This window comes from Lynx canadensis, chromosome E1, assembly GCF_007474595.2.
Source record: "Lynx canadensis isolate LIC74 chromosome E1, mLynCan4.pri.v2, whole genome shotgun sequence".
Taxonomy (NCBI): Eukaryota; Metazoa; Chordata; class Mammalia; order Carnivora; family Felidae; genus Lynx; species Lynx canadensis.
Window position 1 is genome coordinate 41,580,080 of NC_044316.2, and position 18,485 is coordinate 41,598,564.

At 52.1% G+C, this 18,485-nt stretch overlaps 1 protein-coding gene across 1 annotated transcript; it reads left to right on the top strand.

Annotated features, from left to right (window-relative positions):
* The first annotated feature begins 1,491 nt into the window (after positions 1-1,491).
* HROB (homologous recombination factor with OB-fold) lies at positions 1,492-18,255 on the top strand. The gene is made up of 10 exons (XM_032591185.1): positions 1,492-1,757; positions 2,734-2,784; positions 7,785-8,960; positions 10,375-10,458; positions 11,913-12,053; positions 12,645-12,753; positions 12,941-13,026; positions 13,372-13,497; positions 14,848-14,965; positions 17,100-18,255. The coding sequence occupies exons 1-10, from the start codon at positions 1,755-1,757 to the stop codon at positions 17,189-17,191; spliced, it is 1,986 nt and encodes a 661-aa protein (XP_032447076.1). The 5' UTR covers positions 1,492-1,754; the 3' UTR covers positions 17,192-18,255.
* The last annotated feature ends 230 nt before the right edge of the window (positions 18,256-18,485 follow it).

Sequence of the window (18,485 nt, forward strand, 5' to 3'; positions counted from 1 at the left end):
CCAGGTCAGACGAACACAGAGGCTATGAAGGAATTCCCAGATTGGATGGGAGGAGTCCAGCTTTCACCTCCCATCGCCATTTTGGCTTCCATTCTGACATGTGATGGGTAAACTGGTCCATATGAAGCTATGACGGCTGTCCAGAGGTGAGGCCAGTCCAGGCCACCCTAGAGAAGATCCAAGATCACATCATTAAGAACTTGAATCAGCTACCTTCCTCCTGCCTTTTGAGTCCTCAAAACTATGCAGCTCTAGGGGCACCTGGGTAGCACTGTTGGTTAAGCCTCAGACTCTTTTTTTTTTTTTTTTAAACGTTTATTTATTTTTGAGACAGAGAGAGGCAGAGCATGAACAGGGGAGGGGCAGAGAGAGAGGGAGAGACAGAATCTGAAACAGGCTCCAGGCTCCGAGCTGTCAGCATAGAGCCCGACGCGGGGCTCAAACTCACAGACCGTGAGATCATGACCTGAGCTGAAGTGGGACGCTTAACTGACCGAGCCACCCAGGCGCCCCTTGCCTCAGACTCTTGATCTCAGCTCAGGTCTTGATCTCAGGGTCATGAGTTCGGGCCCCATGTTGGGCTCCAAGCTGGGTGGGAAGCCTACTTATAAACAAACAAACAAACAAACAAACAAACAAATAAATGACTATGCGGCTCTCATGTCACTCCCTATAGTGACAAGCAAGAAGGAAAACAGGAGGACTGAGGACTGGCTCAGTGATAAGAGCTAACTAGCTATGCCAGCTCACTGGGACCCTGTGCATCTCTCTGCACAACTATCCTAGACTATTTTTTGACCTATGTCTCCTTGACTTGTGAACTTGAGGGACAAGGACTCTTCTTAACGTCTCTGTCTCCAGTGTTCAGCATTGTGCCAGATACACGGTAGTCATTGTGTCATTCATTCAATAATTCTATTGAGCGTTGTGCTAAGTGCTGGAGATACAAAGCTGAACAAGCCAAAGTCCCTGCCCACACGGAACTCATATTTTTTGCTTGTTTGTTGTTTGTTTGATTGGTTTGTTTTGGTTTTGGTGCTGAAACCCGAGAGCTCATATTTGAGTGAGGAAGACACACAATAAAGATGTAAACCATGGGTGGAGGGATGTTACCTGAGAGACGAGTGACAGGGAAGATCTGAGATCTAAGCTGAAATATGAAGGGTAAAAAGAGCAAGACCAAGAACATCTTTGCTTAATACCTACGTGTTGCAAGGATGGATGGACAGATGAATGGATAGACAGACCAATGGGGCGGATTCTGATGTGAATGAGACTCACGCTCTAGTGCCAGGTCCCTGGTGTGCTTAACTCTAGAGAGGAGGGTGTGGGCGGCACTGGGGACCCAGGATTCCCAGCCTGCTCTCCCAGAACTCCTGTTGAAGCCGCCGACCTGACCCGAGGGGCCGCTGGGGGGCGACCGAGAGCCCATTCATTTCCCTTTAAGGCCGAGGCGGAAGACTGACGGAGGAATGGCCTTTGTGTCGGCGGGATAGAAATAGGCCAGCCCCTTTAAGAGGGCGGAGACTCGGGAGTCGCGGCCGCTTCGAAAGTGGCCTCGGGCGCTGGTGCTCGGCTTCCCGGGTTTGTCGGCCCCCGCCAGGGTCGCTGAGTAGCCTTTCTCCGACCTCGTCTCAGAGACCGTGCGGCCCGGACTCCGACGCTCCCACCGCAACCAAGACCGAGGCCCCGGCGACCCCTCGAGTCGGGGGCTTCCCGGCCACCCCCCTCGCCGGAGCCCGCCGGCCGTCGCCATGGTAATGCCGCGCCCGAGGCCGCAGAACTGCCTTCCGGCTTCCAGCCCTTCTCTCGTGCTAGCTGCAAGGCCGGCTAGGGTTTGGGTCAGAGCTTGGTGGCCTCGGGAGACCTAGGTTCTAGTCAGTGCTTGCCCGGAGACCCTTGGGAAGGTCCTCGCCACACACCTCCCTCCCTCTGGGCCTGTTTCCCTCCTGTTGCCTTCCATCTCTTCTTGGAGAACTCCTGGTCATCCTCCCCGGTTGGTTCAAACGTCACGCCTCCAGAGCCCCCACCCCCTCCCCCTAACCCGGTCACTCTGATCCTTGGACGCGTGGGGGCGGGGGTGCCTAACTGTAGCTCTTGCTCTTTTGGCAACCGGGGTTTAGGCACAGCCCGCTGCTCTTGAGTTTGACGCCAGTCTAAGAGCTGGCCACAGTAGCCCTGCTGCCTAGAAAGAAGGAACCGTGGACTGGGACATCCTACCCTCCTGGGACGCTGGCTTTGGGGCATGGGATTAGATAGAAGGAAACCATTGGTTTGGCTTTCAGAAACAAGGCCACTAGCACCGCTGGGCATGCTTGGATTTATGGTGGCCTCTCTCTTGTTTGACATGGGTTCCCCAGGCCAGGTCTTTGGGATGTTGCAAAATCCTTAAGCCCATGTGCACGGCGCGGAGTCCAAAGAATGACCCAGGTTCCCTCTGGCAGCCTTCCTCTTGCCTCCTCCCCCCTCTCCCAGGGCTAATGCAGCTGGATCTGCGTGGGTTATTTTACAAGAAGGGATTCTAAATCATCCGAGCCTTTAAGTAAATCCCATCTCTCCCCTCCTCATCCCTTATTCCTCCCTCAGCACTAGCAAAAAAATAAAAAAATAAATAAAAATAAAAAACAGTACACCTGGTGGTCGTGTTAGAATTGGAAAGAAGCGTAGTGAGGACAGAATGTACTTGCAAGCAGAATTTCTCCTCCAACCTCAATTGCTTTGTTTTCCTCTCAGGCATGCAGTTTGCAGAAGCTGTTTACTGTGGAAGAGGAGTTTGAAGATGAGGTAAGGAAGTGTTGGTGATCAGAGATAGCAGAGGAGGTCTTGAGTTGTAAACACCCAGACTCAGAACATTGCGAAGCAGCCTGCCCCAGCCTCCTTTCTTTTGACATGTATAGCTTTTGTGTCTGTGAGAGGCTGAGAAAACAGGAGACATGTAAACAGCCTACTTAACCGTTTTTAGAAACACAAAGCCAGAGACGGGAGGTGCCTAAATGGTAAGGGCCCTGGCCTGGAAGCTATATTATGTGGATGATTCGATTCACCTTTACGATGACATACTTGAGGTGGGAAAGAAAGTTTATGGAGAGCCAGAGACAACACAGTGACTGGATGACGGGAGGCCTGAGGTCGGTCGCCAAGTGGCTATGTGAGCCAGGGAAAATTACTTCATTCTCTGGCCTTGTGTTTTCTACAGTATGAGGGATATTCTTTTGCTCCAGAGGCTCTTCCCTTCCCTCTTTCTCAGAAGATGAGGGATTAGACTGAGGGATCGGAAGCCAGCACATTAGAATCACCCCTGCTGAGGCCCTAACACATACCAATTAAACCAGGACTTCTAGGGATGAGCCCAGGCAGGGCTATTTCTAATCTGGGGGTATAGTCAGAGATCACTGAATAAGCTAGCCATCCCCACAGCTCTCTTTCTGCTCAGATCCAATGGATATAGTTTCCTCTGGGAGGCCCAAAATTGCTACCTGAAATCCTTTTCAGAAAGAGGTAGGATTGAAGTGAGTAAAACCCAAATAGGTAAATTAACCTGCTTAAGAATACAGCACCAACAATCCGGGTGAGGTCCTCGCCTCCTGATTCCAGTCTACATATGTGGAAACTATTAAGCTGCATTTATAGAGTAGAATTGCTTTACTTTATCGGCGACAAGCCATTCCAGCCTATTTTTTGTCTCCCAGCTCTGTGCTTTAAAAATCATGTTTAGGAATGGGGCGCTCAGTCAGTTAAGCATCTGACTCCAGCTCAGGTCATGATCTTACAGGTTTGTGGGTTCAAGCCCCACATCAAGCTCTGTGCTGACAGCTCAGAGCCTGGAGCCTGCTTCAGATTCTGTGTCTTTCTCTCTGCCCCTCCCCTGCTCATGCTCTGCCTCTCTCTCTCAAAAATAAACATTAAAACAAATTTTTTTAATCATGTTTAGTAAATAAAATAAAAATCACGTTTAGAATTTGTCCAGATGCCCAGTTTGTACCTAGTATGGTGATGAATGCTGCACCAGGGGCCCCACAGTCCTTTTCACAGTTCTTTTGAGGCTTTTGGAACCTGAGGTTTGAAAGGGAAAACAGAACTTCCTCAGACCCCTTAAAAATCAGTCTCTGGCTTTGCTCATTCACAGAAGCCCTAAGACATAGTGACAGGGGCACATATGAGTTCTAATCCTGATTCTGTGAAGGTACTTAACTTCTCTGAGTCTCCATTTCTGAATCCATAAAACAGGAATAATAATATCTATTAGGGCCATTGTGAAAATTCATTGCGAGAATTCTGGTAAAATGTTTACATGGTCCCTGGCACCCGGCATGGTTTCAGATTGTTACATGTTTTTGTTATCACTTGGAGACTTTAATTCGGTTTTTTTTTTTTTTTTTAATTTTTTTTTTCAACGTTTATTTATTTTTGGGACAGAGAGAGACAGAGCATGAACGGGGGAGGGGCAGAGAGAGAGGGAGACACAGAATTGGAAACAGGCTCCAGGCTCTGAGCCATCAGCCCAGAGCCCGACGCGGGGCTCGAACTCACGGACCGCGAGATCGTGACCTGGCTGAAGTCGGACGCTTAACCGACTACGCCACCCAGGCGCCCCTAATTCGGTTTTTAAAAAAATTCAAAATTGCCAGCTTTGTCGAGGAGATGTGTCCTTGTCCTTGTCTTTCAGCTTTGTAGATGTGTATTTACAGGCTGCAAAAGTGGCTAAGTGCCCCACTTGGTTCTTACCAGGTGATGGTAGGATGGCTGGGCCAGTAACGGGATTAAGGATGAAGGTCTCAGGACACCTGGGTGGTTCAGTCACGAAGCGACTGACTTCGGTTCAGGTCTCATGACTCACAGTCCATGAGTTCGAGCCCCACATCAGGTTCCATGCTGACAGCTCAGAGCCTGGAGCCTGCTTCTGATTCTGATTCTGTGTCTCCCTCCCTCTCCGCCCCTTCCCTACTCATGCTCTGGCTCTCTCTGCCTCAGAAATAAATAAACATTAAAAAAAGTTTTTTTTTTAAAAAGAATGAAGGTCTGTGGGGTGCCTGGCCAGCTCAGTGGGTAGAGCATGTGACTTTTGATCTTGGGGTCGTGAGTTCAAGTCCTACATTGGGCATAGAGATTACTTTAAAAAAAAAAAAAAAGAAGAGTGAAGGACTCTGACAGTTCAAGTTTCTGTTCCATGGCCAGTCCGTTTCCCCCTTCCCAAGGCAGATGACATCATGTATGAGAGTGAGCTCTTTTTTTTTTGTTAATGTTTATTTATTTATTTTGAGAGAGAGAGAGACAGAGCTTGAGGGTGGGGTGGGACAGAGGGAGAGACACAGAATCCAAAGCGGGCTCCAGGCTCAGAGCTGTCAGCACAGAGCCCGACGCGGGGCTCAAACTCACAGACGCGAGACCATGACCTCAGCCAGAGTCGGAAACTCAACCGACTGAGCCACCCAGGCACCCCTGTGAGTGAGCTCTTTAGGAGAAAAGGGATCTGTCAACCTCCAGAATCATCAGGATTTTATTGCTGCTGTAATTCTAATATTGTTATTATTGCTAAATCCCATGATAGTCCTGCTAGAGTATGCTACACCCCCGATAATACACAAAGCCAGAAAAAACCTTTCTCTGGCCCAGACACTCCAATGCAGCAGCACGGGTTGGGGGTGGAGGGGACCTTCCTGTCAGTTAAATCAGCAGTTCTAACTTAAAAACACCCTCAGAACAGGTCTGTTGCTCTCGAAGGTGTCAATCTCACCTTGCTTCCCAACTGGAATCCATACTTAATTTAACTTGCCTGAAAAGCTATATTTAACTTCTGCCTATTTTGCTGGATCCAAGGCCTCTGGCTTAGTGAAGGCTGTGTGTGTGTGTGTGTGTGTGTGTGTGTGTGTGTGTGTGGTGGAGGAGGGGGGAGGAGTGCGTTGAGAACAGGCAGCATGACCAGCTGGATAGACCCCTGTTGCACAGGCTGGACACCAGAAAGCTTGTTTTCTTGAGATGGGTGTGTGGCCTTGGGTGATTGGATTCCTTTGTGCCCTGGTATGTTTGCTTCTCCTGCCACTCCCCTGACTGCCACCGCTTCCCTGTCCCCCGAGAGAAGCTACCTGAAGACTTAGCCTTAGAATGTTTCTTTCTTGGTGCGCCTGGGTGGCTCAGTCGGTTAAGCAGCCCACTTCGGCTCAGGTCATGATTTCGCGGTCTATGAGTTTGAGTCCCACGTCGGGCTCTGTGCTGACAGCTCGGAGCCTGGAGCCTGTTTCAGATTCTGTGTCTCCCTCTCTCTGACCCTCCCCCGTACATGCTCTGTCTCTCTCTGTCTCAAAATAAATAAACGTTAAAAAAAAATTTTTTTTAAAAGAATGTTTCTTTCATTCCTTATTTCCTTTTTTTTTTAAAGATTTTATTTTATTTTTTTTTTTTTTAATTTTTTTTTTTCAACGTTTATTTATTTTTGGGACAGAGAGAGACAGAGCATAAACGGGGGAGGGGCAGAGAGAGAGGGAAACACAGAATTGGAAACAGGCTCCAGGCTCTGAGCCATCAGCCCAGAGCCCGACGCGGGGCTCGAACTCACGGACCGCGAGATCGTGACCTGGCTGAAGTCAGACGCTTAACCGACTGCGCCACCCAGGCGCCCCTAAAGATTTTATTTTTAACTAATCTCTATACCCAACGTGGGGTTCGAACTTACAACCCTGAGATCTAGAGTCCCATGCTCCACCGACTGAGCTAGCCAGGCATCCCATCACCTCCAGGCTTCTACCAGAAACATTCTGGGGCACCTGGCTGGCTCAGTGGGTGGAACATGAGACTTTTTTTTTTTTTTTTTTAACATTTATTTACTTTTGAAGGAGAGAGAGACAGAGCATGAGCAGGGGAGGGGCAGAGAGAGAGAGGAAGACCTAGAATCTGAAGCAGGCTCCAGGCTCTGAGCTGTCAGCACAGAGCCTGACACGGGACTCAAACTCACAACCTGCGAGATCATGACCTGGGCTGAAGTCAGATGCTTTGTTTTCAATGTTTTATTTTTTTGGGGGGACAGAGAGAGACAGAGCATGAACGGGGGAGGGGCAGAGAGAGAGGGAGACACAGAATCGGAAACAGGCTCCAGGCTCTGAGCCATCAGCCCAGAGCCCGACGCGGGGCTTGAACTCACGGACCGCGAGATCGTGACCTGGCTGAAGTCGGACGCTCAACCCACTGAGCCACCCAGGCGCCCCATGAAGTCAGATGCTTAACCGACTGAGCCACGAGGCGCCCCTGTGGAGCATGGGACTCGATCTCTAGGTTGTAAATTTGAGCCCCACGTTGGATATAGATATTACTTAGAAATAAAATCTTAAAAAAAAAAAGTCTGGAGGTGGGCTCATGGACAAGGTCAAAGATGGTGAGAGACTCCACCATTGTCTTTCATGGCTTGGTTTCTTACTTGCATATATCTGTGCTTATACACACGCCACATGCATGAAAGTAAGAGCAAGAGTGTTCCTTTGGGGCACCTGGGTGGCTCAGTCGGTTGAGTGTCCAGCTCATATTTTTGGCTCAGTTTCACAGTTCATGAGTTCAAGCCCTGTGTTGGGCTCTGTGCTGACAGCACGGAGCCTGCTTGGGATTCTCTTGTCTCCCTCTCTGTCTGCCCCACCCCCCACTTGTATGTGTGGGTGTGTGCGCGCTCTCTCTCTCTCTCTCTCTCTCTCTCTCTCTCTCTCTCTCAAAAATAAATAAATAAACGTTAAAAAAAAGAGAGACAGAGTGTGTTTCTTGATTTCCAGATGCCAAGACCCACTATCTCTGCTTCTTTGTAGGATTTTTTATCTGCTGTGGAGGATGCAGAGAACGAGTTTGCTGGCTCACGGCCTTTGAATGCTGGATGCCTGAGACCTGTCTCTTCTAGGCCACAGGAGACCGTGCCGGCACAGTCTTCTGGGCAGCTGCCGTCACGCCCCACTGCTCCTTCAGAGGCTTTGGGCCCGTCGGCCCTGGGACTCCGCCTTCCTACCTCCAGCATGCCCAGGGCCATCAGGGACCCGCCTTCCATAGGAACAGCCCCCCTAAGGCCTGTCTCGACTTCTAGCAGCTGGACTGGCCATCAGAGACGAGTGTCCCTGCCAGAAGTGCTCAAAGAGCCAGCGAGACCCCAGACATCAGCCTCCCGCTCCCTGCTCACCTTTGAGAGCCAACAGCAGATGATTAGTGGCTTTGAGGGGCCTGAACAAGATGAATTTGATAAGGTCCTGGCAAGCATGGAGCTGGAGGGGCCTGGCGTGGAGCTGGAACTTGGAATCAGCAGTGAGGCCACGGGAATCCCGCCCACCTGGCAGCAGGAGGACTTAGCTTTGGCTAAAAAGGCTCGCGTAGCTGAGCTGAGCAGGTCTTGCCAAAAGGGGCCCACGCCTGCCTCCCACATAACGAGTGTCATGTTAGCCGACGATGAGCCCCCAGCACCTGGGGTCCACTGTAGGACTGCACAGCCCCACCTGAGACCCGGTGCCGTGAGCAACCTTCCTACCCCAGCTGCCTCAACAGTTCCTGCTCAGCAACCCCACTCGGAAGCCTGCCCTCAGGGGCCTGCTCTTCGAGCGGCACAGCCTCTCCAAGCTGCTGGCCGGCCTGTTCAGAGCAGCCCGCAAAGTCCTTTCCCTGGTCAGTCATTCCAACGTCCAAATGCCTGCTTGCGTGGCAAATCTCACCTTCCTGGTCCACGAACTCCCAACTCGATCTGTTCTACTCCCTCGAGGACTATCTCTGCGTTATTTCCTCGGAGCCCCTTACAACCCCGAGCTCCAGCGGCTTCCGTCAAGTGTCCTGCCGGCACCCCAAAGAGCCCCCATTCCTCCCTGGTTCCCCAAGCAGTTCTCCAGCCACCCATAGTCACCAACCACCTGGTGCAGCTGGTCACTGCTGCCAACCGGACACCCCAGCGACCCGCCCGCACCAAAACCCGCCGCTTCCCCGGCCCCGCAGGGATCCTGCCCCACCAGGTGAGTGACAGGTTCTCGTTGGCAGAAGGGGTCCAGGACGTTGCGGGGACAAGGGGGAGAATCTGGTCCCAGAATATCTTCACTCCTGGGGGAGGGAGGGAAGGAGAAAGTGCAGAGAGGGCTGTTTTGTTTTTTTTAATGTTTATTTTATTTGAGAGAGAGGGAGACACAGAATCCGAAGCAGGATCCTGGCTCGGATCTGTCAGCACAGAGCCTGACGCGGGCCTCGAATCCACAAACCGCGAGATTATGACCTGATCCGAAGTCGGATATTTAACCAACTGAGCCACGCAGGCACCCCAGAGAGGGGGGCTTTCCAAGTGGTAGAAGAAGTCAAAAAAAGTGGGAAGAAAGAATCAAGTGCTTGAAAAACCACAGGCGAGAGAGGTGCTTTGGCTCTGAGAACCTCACAACTTTTATTCTGTTGAGCCCCTACTGTTTGCTAGCACTAAGGCAAGGCAGATTAATTCACGTGTTTCCTAAGGACTTGTATGTGTTGGTCAGTTCGCTTGGAACTGGGAATGCAGAGGTTAAAACAGAAGTAGTTCCAGCGCAGTGGAAGAAGCGGACGCGAACGAGCGATTAGACATAAAATGCATAGTGTGAGTAGAGGTCATTCCCTAGGTGCAGGGGAGACACTGGACTCCTTACGCTTACCGAGTGGGCTTTGGAGGGATGGCTAGGAGGTTAACAGGTGTGTGTAGGAAGGCTGCTCTCCGGGAGGCATGTCAGCGGTGGCAAGACCGGGAAGAGCGTGTGCGAAGGCACAGCGGCGTAAGAGCAAGATGCCATCAGAGGTGCAGAGAACAGCTCACTGCGGCTGGTGTGCGGGGTCGGCGTGGGGAAGCCGGGCTGTGCTGAGAGTTTGAATTTCAGCGGTGGTGGAGGGACAGTATCCGTCAAAGCATCTTGGATCAGATCCCAGATAACGGGATTCTGCGGGTCTGATCTGGTGGTGATTGGTGTGCTCCTTTTCTCACGTTTTAGGGCAGTTCAGATAATTTCTGCCTGTTCCTTGCTCTTCGCTGGCACTTTAAGGGAAATCCAAGGAGGCCATCTACCTTCCTCCTGGGCTAGATCTCTGCAGGGAAGGGTTCGGTCCCTGAGAAGGGATTTGGGGAAAGCTGCCCCTTTGCCTAGCCCAGGCCTCTCTATCCGGGTCATTGCCTCCTTCACGAAGCCCTGGGTTTTGTTCCTGGGCCAGCTCCAGCTCCCTCACATTCCCAAAACAGTCCCCAAAGCATCTTTTTTTGAGCTGCCAACGAGGCTCCTGAGACTTCGTTAGGAGAGACGTAATATGTGTTAATTGTCCCTGATAGTTTCCTGAACTCATTATGTAACCCAGACAAGAAGCTGCAACTTGTAAATAACAGCTGCTGAGCTCGCTCTCGCCTTCTTCTCTCTCCCCTTGCAGCACAGTGGGAAAAATCTGGAGGAGATCATGGTTTCCACACCCCAGACTCCGACTCATGGTGCCCTGGCTAAATTCCGGGCCGAGGTAACTGGTTCCCTGCGGATGTTCACTTCCTGGGCATCACTTAAGAGTGAGGGACATCCCTGAACGTTTTAGGAGTTGAGAAGCAGTCTATGCTGCTAGGCCTCCCCGCGGTGACGCACCAAAGGGCACATGGCGAAGGCCGTTTGGGAAAGTGGCGATTCTCCTGGCACAAAGTGAAGCCTGTCCTGATGCTGACCGAGGCCAGGGGTCCAGTCTTCCCTACTCCTCTAAGAAAGAAAGGCCCAGCTAACTCCCGTCTTTCCTCAGGGGAGGGGAGCGTAATAGGTATTAGGAAATTGTATCTCAGGAACCCCTCCTCTCAGGTTTCTGAGAATTGAGTGGGGAACGATCTGCCTTCATCTTGCCTCCGGTGGATTCCTTTTTGGTGGGGGAGACCCATCCTTCCTCCTCACTGGGATTCTCGTTGACCTACTCTGCCCTCACACCCACTTTTGCTTTTAATTCGCTAGCAGTTTTTCTCTTTGCTGTAGTTCCACAGATCTATCAGTCCACTTCAGGTCCAAAGCAGCAAATACTCCTCTGGGTTCAAAGCATTTTTTTTTTTCTTCTAACGTTTATTTTTCAGAGAGGACACAGAGTGCGGGCAGGGGAGGGTAAAGAGAGAGAGAGACACAGAATCTGAAGTAGGCTCCAGGCTCCCAGCTGTCAGCGCAGAGCCCAACCCGGGGCTCGAACCCATGAACCACGAGATCATGACCTGAGCCGAAGCCAGATGCTTAACCGACTGAGCCACCCAGGCGTTTTTTAATATGAGCATTTTTTAATATAAGAAGGTTAATAGTTAAGCCAGAGGCATCCCAAATAAAATATGACTGTTTCAAAATGACTTAAGGCACTGTGAAAGCCTGTCAATGTAAGTGGGGGCTCCCTGGCCCTAAGACTTTTCGAGGCTGTTACACAAGAGACAAGCATGGATAGACCGTCTTTTGCTTCGGGACAACTAAAGTCAGGCACTGATTTAAAATTTAAAAAAAATTTTTGAGAGAGAGGGTGCAAGTGAGTGAGGGACAAAGAGAGAGAGAGAGAGAGGATCCCAGGAGGGGCAGAGGGAGAGAGAGAAAGAGGGGTGAGAGAGAGAGTGGGGCTCACCCGAAGCGGGCTTGTGCTCACCCAATGTGGGACTCGAACTCATGAACCGTGAGATCACGAGCTGAGTCGAAGTCAGATGCTTAACGACTGAGCCACCCAGTTGCCCTAAAATGAAATGAAATAAACAAGGAGCACCTTTGCTATTGCTGTTAAATGAAAGATGTGCTGTGCAACCAGATCTCACGTACCATTCTGAGACCTAGGGGATAAACGAAAGCAGAGACTGTGGCTACCGTGTTGCAGGGAATGTGCCCTTCCCTCCCACCCCTCCATCCTGTCTCAGTCAAGGTCTGTAGCAAGGTGGGTCCATTAACACAGGCTCCCCCTCTGCTCTGTGGTGCCAGATTGTTACTAGTTCCCAGGCGTCGGTGGAGGAGGATTTTGGGCGAGGGCCCTGGCTGGCCATGAAATCTGCTCTGGGCCTGGAGGAGAGAGACCCCACCTGCTTTCTCTGTACCTATAGCATCGTCATGGTGCTGCGGAAGGTAAGGGTCCTGAGTGCTGAGATGTGCAAGAAAGACCGTTTTTACCCTTCCTACCAACCTGCTGTCCTACTCCACCTTAGGAAAGGGGCTGTCCGTTTGCTCCCTCTTACCCCAGGCCTGTCTCTGAGCAGCAGCACGGAGTCCCTTTTGGTTGTATCATCTTCGGCTCACCTAGCATTTCACTAGCATCGACAGTATCAGGCACAGGTGGAAGCAGGAAGTGGGTTATGGCTATGTCTCTGCACATCCAGGCCCTGGATGAGGCGGGGGTAAGCACACTGTTACCCATCGAGCTCCCTAGAGGTCAAGGGTCATATGCAGACACATTCTGGTGGCCTGCTGTGATGTAGCTCTCTATAAATACGTATATGCTGGAGAAAGGAAGCAGGAGGCAGAAAGGACCTGCCAGCTTCGGGTCTGCTAGAGAGAGACAGGATGGGTCCTTCAGACGGCCCTTTTGCCCCCCACAAAAATAGCATCACCACACCTGTACTCTCCTCCCCTCCTCCTCCCCTCCGGTTGCCCTGGTGCACTTGGGAACCTTACAGGTGGGATGTGGCTTGCTCAGCAAATGCCTCTCCTTGTAACCAGGCAGCCCTGAGGCAGCTTCCCAGGAACAAGGTCCCCAACATGGCAGTGATGATCAAGTCCCTGAGTCGGAGCACGATGGACGCCAGTGTGGTTTTCAAGGACCCCACGGGTGAGAAGTTAGGTCCTGGGGGTGTCTGATGAGTGGCCTTTGTGGAGTTCAGGAGATGAGGAGGAGTCACCCTCTTCATTTGCAGATGGGAAAATTGAGGCAGTGAGCAGCCCACTTCCCAGCCAGGGCCCAAACCAGTCACTGCGCTGTCCTTGACCCAGACTGATGGGCCGCACGGTATTTGCAGGAGAGATGCAGGGCACGGTGCACAGGTTGCTGCTCGAGGCCCGGCAGAGTGAGCTGAAGCCTGGCTCAGTGCTGCTGCTGAAGCAGGTATGGGGGGCTCCAAATGCGGACCTCCTCTCCAACCCTCCCAACCCTGGAGAAGCCCCTGAGTTGTCCGTCTGGCTCCCTTCCCTCCCCGGTCCCCAGGCCAGGAGTGGTTGGGCTGGTGCTAGACCCCGCCTCCTATTCTGTGGGGCAGATGGGGATGGGGGGGGGGGGTTGTGTTGTGTGGAGAGGAGGGTGTGGTATGTGCTTCTACAGGGCGGGGGCAGGAGCAGTTTGGGTGAGCCTGGTGCAGAAGCCAGAGAGGGAGAGGCAGGCGGGGACCAGGTGGCATGGGACAGCATCTTAGCGCCCCGTCAGGGCACTGACCTTCCCCTTCCTCGACCCGAGGTTGGAGTGTTTTCTCCTTCGCTCCGAAATCACTACCTCAACGTGACGCCCAACAACCTGGTCCATATTTACGGCCCAGATTCTGGGGATGGGAACTTCCTCAAGCCATCTCCGCCCTTCCCCAAGGTAAGAGGAGCGGGATGGAACGGGGCCCGGGAGATCCGCTTTCTGCCTGTATATTCTGGTGTCTTCCCCTCCTTCACCCTGGGGAGCAGAGGTGTGAAGGGGGCAGTTGCCCTGAGGTGAAGAGATGCCTCTGGGGACAGGGTCATCTCCTTCTGTTCCTGGTCCAGCCGCCTGCCAGATGGCACAGTAACAGGACCTAGAGCAGCTGGCTTCTTGGGGATCGTGATCTGATGGCAGGCTTGAGCACTGGAGAGGATAGGAGTCACTTGAGAACTAAGCAAGTTGTGCGTCCCCCAGAGGGTGTGGCCCTCAGTAAGTGACGGAGGCTCAGATCTGCTACAGGTGGCAGAGAACAGTGAGCTACATTCAGACTGTCGGGTGAGCTGGCACTTAGTCTGCATCTTCCCTCCTGGCCCCCACCTATGCTAGGTGAGGCGGCACCCACACAGAACCCAGGTGGGGACACCCCCCTTGGGAACTAAAGGAGCCCGGGGTTCCAGGCAGCTCCACTAAGAGTGCAGAGCCTGGCCTTGACTTGGCACACAGTGTCCCCTCTGTGGCCACTTCCACACTTCCCGGGATCCTGGGTTGTTATCATGGCCCGGCCTGGAGGTCAGGAGACCTGGGTCATGTCCCCACTCTGCTGGTAATTTGTAACGTGACCTTGGGCAAGTCCCGTCCCTGCCCCTGCTGTTGCTTCATCTCTGAAGTGAAGGGTTAGACCTGATGACTTCTGCTCACGCTCCACCCTTGGCTCTAATGGCCTACTTCCATTTCTCTTATCTTTCCCCTTAACCTTCCACATTTTCTCAAAATCACCCTGCTTCCAAAAGATCATCTTTCTTTTTAAGTTTCAAGATATCCATACCCCTTGACAAAAATCGAAATGGTACAGAGAATAAAGCAAAGCTTGTAACTTACTCTTCTCGCTGCCATCCCCTAGGGCTAACCATAGTTAACAGTTTAATTACTAATTTCCACTACCTGCTCATATATCAGCTAGTGTGGGCATTATTAAAAGCTTTTTAATCCCAGGCTAACTCCTCAGCATATTTTTGAATGGCTTCTTCACTCTCTGCTCCAACTATATATAGATTTCCTAAAGCACCAGATGCCAACAAAATTAGGAAAGAAGAGTGCCCAAAAAGTGTTTTGTTTTTTTAATTACCTGCTGTTTTGGGTGTTGGGTATTTTTATCTCCCTCCCCTGGGTGACTGGCCCCTGCCACACTCCTCTGTATTGTCTTTCCTGAACCTCCACCTCTTCCATTGAGGTCGTCTGGGTGGATGTGGAATTGTCCAGAGGGGTATCCAGAGCACAGGCTTTAGTAACCAGGGTGTCTGTCCCCAGGACCCAGGGAGCTTCCCTGGCAGCCTCCACCATGAGACTGCGAAGTCTGGAAGAGGCCTCAGAACAGCGCACGATGCAGAAGCAGGGGCATCCCCTGAGGAAGAACTCCCAGAAGCAGGTAAGGGAGTCAGCTCCCCAGGAGCAAAAGAGGTTCTCCTTCTATTTCCTCTTGAATAGCACAGCCAGAAGAACCTGGCTGCATCTTTCTCCTCCTCCTGTGAATCTTTGGGTCTTACGCAACCTTACAGAAATTGTATGTGGTGTCTTTTCTGGCCAGGCTGCAGGCCCCGAACTAACTACCGGTGTGATAGGGGCCACATAAAGCAGATACAGCGTGAGCCACAGGTCTCCCCCATTTCCACGCCATGTGCTTTTAGCCACAAGGAGGAGATGAACCGGCACCGTCCTTCTGCCACAGCTTGAGTCTTCCGCGGGCTGATGGCCAGACCCCAGAGGCAGATTGCCGTATCCTGACCAAGCTCAGAGGCCCTGCAGGCGGTGCTGAGGACTCACACGTCCGTGTGGGACCAGGACACAGACCCGAGAGGCCCAAATACTGGGTTAGGGTACAGCCAGCTTGTTCCTCGGGGGGCAGCATCCCCCACATGAAGCTAGCACAATCCAAGTCTGCGCCTTAGCTTTTCGATTCCATAAATTCAACCCTGTCTGGCCTCACAGTTCATTGAGATTATGGGTAAGTGTCTCGCGTTAGGGGCGCCTGACTAGCTCAGTCGGAACAGTGTACGACTCTTGATCTCAGGGTTGTGAGTTCAAGCCCCACACCGGGTGTAGAGGTTACTTAAATAAATAGATAAATCTTTAAGTGTCTCACATGAACCAATTTCGCGTTAGACCAACGGATAAACCACACAGCCCATTTACTTATAGCCTATGAGAAAGTACTCCTTATGCTGGAATCTTCTCTGGAATGTCCTTGTAAGTAAGCTTGCTGACAAGCCAAACCATCCTCAGAAGGTCGCTGGTGGTCAGGGAGTGAGACTGAGGAGACTTGCCTGTACGATATTGTGGCTGGTGTCACATCTCCACTGTAGGGACAGACATGCCGAGCGGACAACTACTCGTGGTGGCTGGACAGGGCCTGGAGACGCCAATACTCGTTCTTACTCTGATTCCCAGTTTCCTGGGCCCTCACTGATTGCTCATTCCCCTTCATTAAATATAGAGTTTCCCCGAACCATCCTAATGTAGCTAGTGAGGGGCACCTTTTTTTGTTACAAATTTCAGTCCCACTTCCCCGAGTACGGGGCTGGTCACCTTAATCAAATTCTGAATGCCCCCAAACAGGCTTCTATCCTTCCAGCAGCCATGTTTATCACGTGCCCTGAGCCAGACCAGACTTGCCTCTGCAGGGGTAGTTTCCAGCCCGACTTACTCCGCGGGCGGCCTGATCCCGTCCGTGGCGCGGGAGTTTTCTAGCTGGAAGCCGTGGCGCTGGCATGGGATGGAGCTTGAGTAGGCTCACCACGGGCAGGCCGTTTGACCTCTTTGAACTCGGTTCTCTCAGATAAAGTGGGGATTCTAACAGGAAGCACCATGAACTGCCCCGTGAAGTATACTGTGAGGACTGGAAGGAAGGGGTGAGTACGGCGGGTGCGGCCCCGCACCCGGTACAGCACACGCTCAGTATGTGTTAGCTGCTGTGTCAGCAGTAACAGTACCAAGCTCCATTTCCAAGTTCTCAGACACAAGCACCCGTCTGAGAACTACAGTCAGGGTCAGTTACTTTCATTCCAAACGCCCCTGAATGCCCTTTGGGGAAGGGGATGATGTTGTCTCACGCTCTTGAGGTGAGAAACCAGATTAGGGAATGCTTCTGAATGATTAGGGAATGATTCTGAACACCTCAAATGGCTTTCCCCGCCTTTTTTCTCCCTCTGGCCAATGAGAGGGTAGCACTAGAGAACGTCTGTCTGCTCAGGCACTCTGGATGGAAAGAGAGGAACCACTGAGGCCTAGGCAAAGCGTCTTTCTTGACAGAACGGCCCAGGCATTGTGTCCGTACCCCGTGTGTGTGTGTGTGTGTGTGTGTGTGTGTGTGTGTGTGTGTGTGTGTGTGGGAAGCAGAGGGAAGGTGGGAGTCAGGCCGGCCTCGGGCCCATTAGTGCGGTCACCACTGCCCAACTGTGTGGCCTGGTCCAGGCCTCCCTGAAGGGCAGGAGCCTTGGACCTGAGTCACGTGGAACCCTAACGCTGACACTAAGTCTGCCTACCCTCTCCATCTCCCCCTGCAGATGACCTAGATGGACTTCTGAGTGAGCTCCCTGAGGACTTTTTCTGTGGGACCAGCAGTTGGGACTGCCCCGAGGCAAGGCACCCACCGTGAGCAGGCAGCCTCTCAGCACCCAAGCAAGGCCCCGGTTGTGTCTGATCGGGTCCCCGGGAGAGAGGAGGCCTGGCACGACTGGGGAATAAACACAGCTGAGGACTTTTATGGCCACCCCCACCCTGGATGCTTTCCCTGGGAACGCCCTTGTCCCTCGGACTCTCCGCTGCTGTCACTCATACCGGAACTCAGCCCAGGGGTGGCCCTTCTGCTCCTCTGTCCTCCAAGCCCTTGGGTGCATCCGTTCCTTCTGCCATCAGGGGAGGTGTGGCACTCTTCTGCCTCACCTTGACTTTGGGGGCCCCTGAGCTCCTTACTCCCTATCCCCTGAACACCTGAGGAGCCACACCACAGCAGTGGCGGCTGTCCCTCCGGTCGGGGAAGGAACACACTCAGACTTCCCTCTGCTTTGTCTCTTGAGGCCTGTGGCTGCCCAGCTCACCCGTGCCCAAGGTTCCAAGGTGTTGGGGGGCAGGGGTGTGGCTGTGGTGTCTTGTTCTGAAATAAAGCAGCTGCCTGTTCCGCCCGCCTCCCTCTCCCCTCCACCCTCGCTGCTCCTGGTCCTGTCTGTCCTGCCGGCGGGGCTTTGGCCAGGGCAGAGCCAAGCCGCTCGTTTTCCTTCTCTCTCTGTCTCTCTCTGTCTCTTCATAAACTTTTCTTCTAGACAGTTTGAGATTTACAGAATTATCGCAAAGGTAACACAGGGAGTTCCTGTGTATCCCACACCCAGTTTCCCTGTCGGCATCTTACGTTAGCGTGGACACTTCTTACAACCAAAGAACCGGTATCCGTACATGATGATTATTAACTGGACTTCGTGCTTGCTTCAGATTTACAGTTTCCCTGCTGTCCTTCTTCTGGTCCAGGACCCCACATTCCATTCAGTTGTCCTGTCTCCTCAGGCTCCTCCTGGCTCTGGCAGACTCCTTGTTTTTTATGACTTTGACAGCTTGGAAGAGTATGGGTCCAGCATATTCCAGGAGGCCCCCTATTGGAATTTGTCTCATTAAAAAAAAAAAAAAAAAAGATGAGACTAGGGCTACGTGTCTTGTGGAGGAAGACCACAGAAGTAAGACCACACATCAAGGGTTGATGTTGACCTTGACCACCTGGCTGAAGGAGGCGTTTGTCAGGGTTCTCCACCGTAAATTTTCTTCTCTCTTTTCATACTGTCCTCTTTGACAGAAAGTCACTAGGTGTTGCCCATGCTGAGGAATGAGGAGTCCTGTTCTACCCTCTCTGAGGGCAGAATGTCTGTATAGATTATTGGGGATTCTCCCTCATTTCTTACTCA